General features: G+C 46.0%; 1 protein-coding gene across 4 annotated transcripts in view; it reads right to left on the bottom strand.

Annotated features, from left to right (window-relative positions):
• Positions 1–8399, bottom strand: part of AGBL2 (ATP/GTP binding protein like 2) — a 49028-nt gene that overhangs the window by 9321 nt on the left and 31308 nt on the right. For 2 of the 4 annotated variants that reach the window (XR_005200391.1, XM_017529167.2), the window contains exons 9-11: positions 4803–4869; positions 4463–4588; positions 3539–3646 (exon numbers count right to left, since the gene is read on the bottom strand). Coding sequence is in view for 3 of the 4 variants with exons in the window: in XM_017529167.2 (XP_017384656.2) it covers positions 3539–3646; positions 4463–4588; positions 4803–4869 (301 nt within the window). In the remaining variant the exon portion in view is untranslated. The remainder of the gene's footprint in view (positions 1–3538; positions 3647–4462; positions 4589–4802; positions 4870–8399) is intronic. The other 2 variants (XM_037738772.1, XM_017529168.2) reach the window with 2 other exon arrangements.

The raw sequence follows: 8399 nt of genomic DNA, 5'->3' as shown, positions 1-8399 counted from the left end.
TAGAGACGGGGTTTCACCATGTTGACCAGGATGGTCTCGATCTCTTGACCTCGTGATCCACCCGCCTCGGCCTCCCACAGTGCTGGGATTACAGGCTTGAGCCACCACGCCCGGCCTGTTTGCTTCTTATTTATATATATTGATTCATTATGATATTCTCACACAAGAGGACAGGCAAAACATAATTTAAAGAAGTAACAATTCGGAGAAAAAAATGACTAATTTACTGAGTGCCTACCATATGCCAGGTGCTTTACACTTTCACACACTGATTCTTTCAACAACCATAGAATACAGATATTACCACCTCAGTATTTCAGATGCAGAAACTTAGTCCCAGGGTGGTCAGATCATGCACAGAATATTAAACAGTGGAGCTCACATTTGAACTCAAGACAGTCTTCAAAATTTGTGCTTTTGCCACCAGCTGTGCTCTGTGGGGATTCCCCAGTATCGCATGGTGAGATCTCACTATAGTACTGTTTTTTGTTGTTTGTTTTTTTGAGACAGTCTCGCTCTGTCGGCCAGGCTGGAGTGTAGTGGCATAATCTTGGCTCACTGCAATCTCCGTCTCCAGGCTCAAGCAATTCTCCTGCCTCAGCCTCCAGAGTAGCTGGGATTACAGGCATGTGCTACCGTGCCCAGCTAATTTTTGTATTTTTAGTAGAGACGGGTTTCACTGTGTTAGCCAGGCTGGTCTCAAACTCCTGACCTCAAGCTATCTGCTCGCCTCGGCCTCCCAAAGTGCTGGAATTATAGGCATGAGCCACTGCATCTGGCCCTGTTTTTTTTGTTTTTGTTTTTGAGATGGAGTTTCACTCATGTTACCTAAGCTAAAGTGCAATGGTGCAATCTTGGCTCACTGCAACCTCCACCTCTTGGACTCATATGATTCTCCCACCTCAGCCTCCCAAGTAGCTAAGGCTACAGGGGTAGGCTACCACATGCAGCTAAGTTTTAAAAATTTTTGTAGAGATAGGATCTTACTATGTTGCTTAGGCTGGTCTTGACCTCCTGTCCTCATGTGATCCTCCCACCTCAGCCTCCCAAAGTGCTGGGATTACAGGTGTGAGCTATAGTATCTGACCTTGAACACCTTTTTTTTTTTTTTTTGAGATGGGGTCTTGCTCTGTTCCCAGGCTGGGGTGCAGTGGTAGCATCACAGATCACTGCAGCCTTGACTTCTTAGGCTCAAGAGATCCTCCTACCTCAGCCTCTCAAGTAGCTAGGATTATAAGCATGCAGCACCATGTCTAGCTAATTTTCTTTTTTTTTTATGCTTTATTTTTATTACTTTTTAAAACTCATGATATAAAGAAAAAAAATTTTTTTTCGAGATACAGTCTCGCTCTATTGCCCAGGCTGGAGTACAATGGCGCAATCTCAGCTCACTGCAACCTCTGCCTCTTGGGTTCAAGCAATTCTTGTGACTCAGCTTCCTCAGTAGCTGGGACTACAGGCATGCAACACCACACCCAGCTAATTTTTGTATTTTTAGTAGAGATGGGGTTTTACCATGTTAGTCAGGCTGGTCTTGAACTCCTGGCCTCATGTGATCTGCCTGCTTTGTCCTCCCAAAGTGCTGAGATTACATGTGTGAGCCACTGTACCCAGCCATGCCTTGCTAATTTTTAAGAAACATTTATGTGGAGATGGGGGTCTTGCTTTATTGCCAGGGCTGGTCTCGAACTCCTGGACTCAAGTGATCCTCCTGCCTCAGCCTCCCAAAGTGCTGGGATTACAGGTTTGAGCCACCATGCCTGGCCATCCAAGCTGGAGTACCGTGGTATGATCATGGCTCACTGCAGTCTCCAACTCTGGGCTTATGTGATCTGCTCACCTCAGTGTCCCAAGTAGGTGGGACTACAGGCATGCACCACCATGCCTAGCTAATTTTTATTGTTTGTAGAGATGAGAGCTCACTACGTTGTACAGGGTGGCCTTGAACTCCTGGGGTCAAACGATCCTCCTGCCTCGGCCTTCTAAAGTATTGGGTTTGGCCAGGCGTGGTGGCTAACACCTGCAATCCCAGCACTTTGAGAGGCTGCGGTGGGCAGATCACCTGAGGTCAGGAGTTCGAAACCAGCCTGGCCAACATGGTGAAACTCCATCCATACTAAAAATACAAAAATTAGCCAGGTGTGGTGGCGGGTGTCTGTAATCCCAGCTACTCAGGAGGCTGAGGCGGAAGAATCACTTGAACCCGGGAGGTGGAGGCTGTAGTGAGCTGATGAGATAGCACCACTGCACTCTAGCCTGGGTGGCAAGGTAAGACTCTGTCTCAAAAAAAAAAGAAACAAACAAATAAGAAAACACACAAAGTGTTAGGTTTATAGGCATCAGCCACCATCCCCGGCCAAGCTATTTTTTTTACATTAAAAAATCAAGGATTTCCGGGCGCGGTGGCTCAAGCCTGTAATCCCAGAACTTTGGGAGGCCGAGGCGGGTGGATCACGAGGTCAAGAGATGGAGACCATCCTGGTCAACATGGTGAAACCCCGTCTCTACTAAAAAATAGAAAACATTAGCTGGGCATGGTGGCGCGTGCCTGTAATCCCAGCTACTCAGGAGGCTGAGGCAGGAGAATTGCCTGAACCCAGGAGGCGGAGGTTGCGGTGAGCCGAGATCTCGCCATTGCACTCCAGCCTGGGTAACAAGAGCGAAACTCCGTCTCAAAAAAAAAAAAAAAAAATCAAGGATTTTGGCCAGGAATGGTAGCTCATGCCTATAATCTCAGTACTTTGGGAAGCCGAGGTGGGCCTATTACTTGAATTTAGGAGTTTGAGACCAGCAGCCTGGGCAACATGGTGAAACCCTGTCTCTGCTAAAAATACAAAAATTAGCCAAGCGTGGTGATGGGTAACTGTAACCTCAGCTACTCCAGAAACTGAGGCACGAGAATCACTTGAACCCAGGAGGGGGAAGCTGCAGTAAGCCAAGATTGTGCCACTGCACTCCAGCCTGGGTAACAGAGCAAGACTCTGTCTCAAAAAAAAAAAAAAAAAAAAAATCAAGGATTTTACAGCCATAAAACTATAAAGTATTAAACAGTGGTTGAGCATCTCTTCGCTGTGTTGTCACTGCATCCTACTCTGTGATATAATTTCCTAATTACTTGTTGAAATCTCCACTGGAGTCTGAAGTCCCTGAGGCAGGGATAGTATTTTGTTCAAGGTTGCATTCTTAGCATCCAGGAAAGGGACTGGCATGCAGTAGGTACCCAGTAAAATACATTTATTTATTTTAAAATAAAATTTGCTGATTGAATGGATGGGTGGGTAGATGGATGAATAGATGGTAAGTCAGCCTGTTCTTATGGCCTTGGTGTAAAATCATAAATCACCAATATTTGATTCCAGACTTCAGTCATGTCTAAACCAAAGCATTGTCAATGTCTTCCCCAATTTTAATGTTTTCTTGCTCCCAGGGGCACTGTCAGGTTAGGGTAACATAAATGGCTATATTTGTCACTCTGTGGGACAGAGGTGCTAATTTCAGAAATTAGAGAATCCGTGTAACAAAGAATCAAAAATACTACCTCATTTAACCTCGGGCTTTCATTTTTCACTGGTAAAGAACTGGAATTCTCTGAGTTTTTGAAAAAGTTTGGCTGCTTTTTGAGAGTAGAAGCAAATCCTGCCCTTTCCTAGAAGGATTGAGTGAAAAGAGAATCTTTTTTTTCAATTGATCTATTCAAAATTGATTTATTCAACAGCAAAACTTCTAGCTCTGAAAGCACTTTTGTCTTTAGAAAGCAGAGGGTATGGTGTGAGTGTGGCAGCTTGGAGAAAGATTGATGAGCTATCCAGGTGTCTTAGTCTGGACCAGGCCTGGCCCCCAGCCACCCATCTACTCCAGACTAGCTCTAGCCACTACCATTCCAGTACCTCGTCTTTCCTCTGGAAATTCAGACTTGGCTAAAACCCAGACTCCTATGCCAGGCCAAAACCTGCTCAGAGACGTCCAGAGGGTCCTTGGAAGGGTTCTGATGCCAAAACAGAAAGTCTCCCCAGCCCCAACCTCCATCCCCTTTTTGGTTTAGAGTAAACTTTTTTTTTTTTTTTTTTTTTTTTTTTTTTTTTTTTTTTTTTTGAGACGGAGTTTCGCTCTTATTACCCAGGCTGGAGTGCAATGGCGCGATCTCGGCTCACCGCAACCTCCGCCTCCTGGGTTCAGGCAATTCTCCTGCCTCAGCCTCCTGAGTAGCTGGGATTACAGGCACGCACCACCATGCCCAGCTAATTTTTTGTAGTTTTAGTGGAGACGGGGTTTCACCATGTTGGCCAGGATGGTCTCGATCTCTTGACCTCGTGATCCACCCGCCTCGGCCTCCCAAAGTGCTGGGATTACAGGCTTGAGCCACCGCGCCCGGCGGTTTAGAGTAAACTTAACCCCCTTTCTTTCTCCCTCTATGGAATACTCTGTAACCAGAAAGTAGAAATAGCCAGCAAGGCTTTCTTACTGCGGTATCTTCTGTTAACTTTAACTTCCGCATCAAATTTTTTCTCTGATACTGCTCATTTCGCTGTTTCCTAGTCTGAAGTGACTTCTTTTTTTTCCTCTTGAGCATCTTCTTCTTCTGATTCAGCTATTCCAGAAAGTAGACACTGGTCACTGAGGATTCCAGAACTAGGCCCATCCACGTGGCACTCTTCATACAACACTCGAGACACAGGCTAACTCAGTATGCAGCCTCGTGGTGTTGGTTTGGAGTGCTGGCATTACAGGAGTGAGCCACCGTGCCCAGCCATGTCATGATTTTTTTAAGGCTGCTATTTCTTGCATATAAGAGTTCAGCTTACCTCATCTGCTATGTTTGCTAGGTGAACAGGAAGACCATCTGAGAGAGAACTGTCAGAGCCACTGGTACTGTTTCCAAAAGAAAAAAAGAAGAGGAAATAGCTGTCATTGATAAGTCTAGAAAGCATAACATTTACCACAGTAGCTGTATGGGATTAGGATTAGGAGATCTTCTAGTCTACTATATTATTTTCTTCCTTTTTTATATTTTTGGGACAGGGTCTCACTCTATCACCCAGGCTGGAGTGCAGTATTGTGATCATAGCTCACTGCAGCCTTGAGTTCCTGGGCTCAAGAGATCCTCCCACCTCAGTCTTCTGAGGAGCTGGGACTATAGGCTTGCGCCACCATGGCTGGTTAATTTTTAAAATTCTTGTAGACAAGGGATTGCCTGTGTTGTTGCCTGGGCTGGTCTTGAACTTTTGTGTTCAAGTGATCTTCCTGCCTCAGCCTCCTAAAGTGCTGAGATTATAGGTATGAGCAACTGCAACTGCACCCAAACAGTTACTAAGAATTCTTGATGGTCGGGCATGGTGGTGCATGCCTGTAATTCCAGCACTTTGGGAGGTTGAGATGGGTTGATCAGCTGAGGTCAGGAGTTTAATACCACCCTGACTACATGGTGAAACCCCATCTCCACTAAATACAAAAAAATTAGCCAGGTGTGGTGATGCGTGCCTGTAGTCCCAGCTACTTGGGAGGCTGAGGCAGGAGAATAGCTTAAACCTGGGAGGCAGAGATTGCAGTGAGTGGAGATCATGCCATTGCACTCCAGCCTGGGCAACAAAAGTGAAACTCTGTCTCAAAAAAAAAAGAATTCTTGACAAGCACATTCATTCATTCACTCTCAACACCTACGGCCTGCCAGGCAGTGTGTTAGACAAAGGAAACACAGATGAACAAGGCAGAGCCCCTGGCACCAAAGAGTCTGCAATCTATATGGCAAAGCAAATACTGGCCAGATGGACAAAGTCGCCCTTGGTGGAAGTTGTGGGAGGCCACAGGATTCTCAATGTGCAGGCCTACAGAACAGCAGAGCACTGTGATTTGTTTAAAAACGAGGGATCTTTCTCATTCACTCCTCTTTGGCTGGTACCAATTCAGAAAGTAATCCCAGCATTTTGGGAGGCCGAGATGGGTGGCTCACAAGGTAAGGAGTTCAAGACCAGCCTGGCCAACATGGTGAAACCCCGTTTCTACTAAAAATTCAAAAATTAGCCGGGTTTGGTAGCAGGGGCCAGTAATCCCAGTTACTCGGGAGGCGGAGGTAGGAGAATTGCTTGAACCTGAGAGGTGGAGGTTGCAGTGAGCCAAGATTGTGCCATTGCACTCCGGCCTGGGTGACAAGAGGAAGACTCCATCTCAAAAAACAAAACAAAACAAAACAAAAAACAAAAACAAGAAATCCAGGATCCTAAGGAGGTACTCTGAAAAAAAGTATTCAATAAATAAACAAATACATTTAATAAAGAATCTGAGCATGGAAGACAAAGTAAGACGCTGTCTCTACCAAAAAAAAAAAAAAATAATTAGTGAGCAGTGGTGGTACCTGTCGCCTGTGGTCCCAGACACTTGGGAGGCTGAGGTAGGAGGACCACTTGTGCCCAGGAGGTTGAGGCTGCAGTGAGCCGAGACTGTGCCACTGTACTCCAGACTGAGCAACAGGGCAAGAACCTATCTCAAAAAATAAATAAATAACAAAAAGAACCTTCAGGTCACAGACTAAGATTACTTTTATCACCCCAATTTTCCTTCAAAAGTTTTGGATGAGGCCAGGCATGGTGGCTCACGCCTATAATCCCCACACTTTGGGAGGCCAATGCAGGAGGGATCGCTTGAGGCCCAGAATTAAAGACCAGACTAGGCAACACAGTGATACCTGTCTCTATTTAAAAAAAAAAAAAAAAAATTGGCCGGGCGCAGTGGCTCAAGCCTGTAATCCCAGCACTTTGGGAGGCCAAGGCGGGCTGATCACCAGGTCAAGAGATGGAGACCATCCTGGCAAACACAGTGAAACCCCATCTCTACTAAAAATATTAAAAAAATTAGCCGGGCGTGGTGGCATGCACCTGTGGTCCCAGCCTCAGCTTCTGCTGAGGCGGAAGAATCACTTGAGCCCAGGAGGCCAAGGCTGCAGTGAGCTGAGATTGCGCCACTGCACTCCAGCCTGGTGACAGAGCAAGACTCCGTCTCAAAAAAAATTGCCCCACGAGGGGCGTGCCCTGCCGCATGCTGGGACTGGGGTTCGATGTAGAGTGCCCCTCATCCTGGGAAATGGGGTGTGGCCAGAAAGGCGGCCACCCCTTTTTAAAACAAACAAGTTGGCTGGGCACAATGGCTCACACCTGTAATCCCAGCACGTTGGAAGGCTGAGGCTCAAAGATCTCTTGAGCCCAGGAATTTGAGACCAGCCTGGGCAACATGGCAAAACCCTGTATCTACAAGAAAAAATACAAAATTAGCCAGGTGTGGTGATGTGTGCCTATAGTTCCAGCTACTGGGGAGGGTAAGCTGGGAGAATCACTTGAGTCCAGGAGCTTGAGGCTATAGTGAGCTGTGATTGTGCCACTGACTCTAGCCTGGGTGATAGAGCGGCACCCTTTCTAAAAAAAAGTTTTGGATGCTCATGTAGACTAATCTAAAGTCTTCCCTCACAAACTGTGTCTTCCCCCTTTCTGCAAAGGCTAAGATGAATGAAAACTCAAATAATTAATCCTTTCTTTCTTTGTGTCTTTTGCTTAAATGTTACATTATATTTTCCCGTTTCCTGGGGTTCGGTTGGCTAGAACTGAGAGCTTTTCTCTATGACAGGGGGTCTATACATAGAAACTTTATTGGCACAAGGCCAGGCACAGTGGCTCATGCCTGTAATCCCCACACTTTGGGAGGCCAAGATGGGCAGAGCACTTGAGGTCAGGAGTTTGAGACAAGCCTGGCCAACATTGTGAAACTCCATCTCTATTAAAAATACAAAAAAAAAAAAATTTTAGTTGGGCATAGTAGCAGGTGCCTGTAATTCTGGCTACTTGGGAGACTGAGGCATGAGAATTGCTTGAACCCGGAGGGTGGAGATTACAATGATGCAGTGAGCTGAGATTGTGCCACTGCACTCCAGCCTGGGTGACAGAGTGAGTCTCCGTCTCAAACAAAACAAAACACCAAACATTTATTGGCACAGAGCTCAAATCACATGGGAAAAGGCAGCATTGCAAACCAGTCAGCTGCCCAGCCCTTCATTCTGTTTCTGCTCCCTTGCTCTTCTCAGTGTACAATGAGTAGTCACACTGCAAGAGAGCAGGAAGAAAACCCCATCTTCTCTGATCTAATTCCCAATTCCCTGTTCCCATTAGGTTTTTCTAGTCAAGGACACCAGAAGTTCCGTTGGTGGAAAACTTTATGGGACAAAAGCACTGAAAGCAGTATGTCCCAGAAAGTGTCAAAACCTGTGTGTACACACACAGAGCAAACTCAAACTGGGATTGTACACTCACAGTCTGCTTTTCTTTGCAATTGAGAATGAATAGGTGGAACCCCACTGGAGGCTTGTAACAGCCAATGTCCTGAGGCAGAGCCTGGCAAATTGGTTTCCATAATTCTTT

The sequence above is a fragment of the Cebus imitator genome, unplaced genomic scaffold (genome assembly GCF_001604975.1).
Source record: "Cebus imitator isolate Cc_AM_T3 unplaced genomic scaffold, Cebus_imitator-1.0 Scaffold58, whole genome shotgun sequence".
Classification (NCBI taxonomy): Eukaryota; Metazoa; Chordata; class Mammalia; order Primates; family Cebidae; genus Cebus; species Cebus imitator.
The sequence above is the reverse complement of the archived record's forward strand: the minus strand, read 5'-3'. Positions and strand labels throughout refer to the sequence as shown.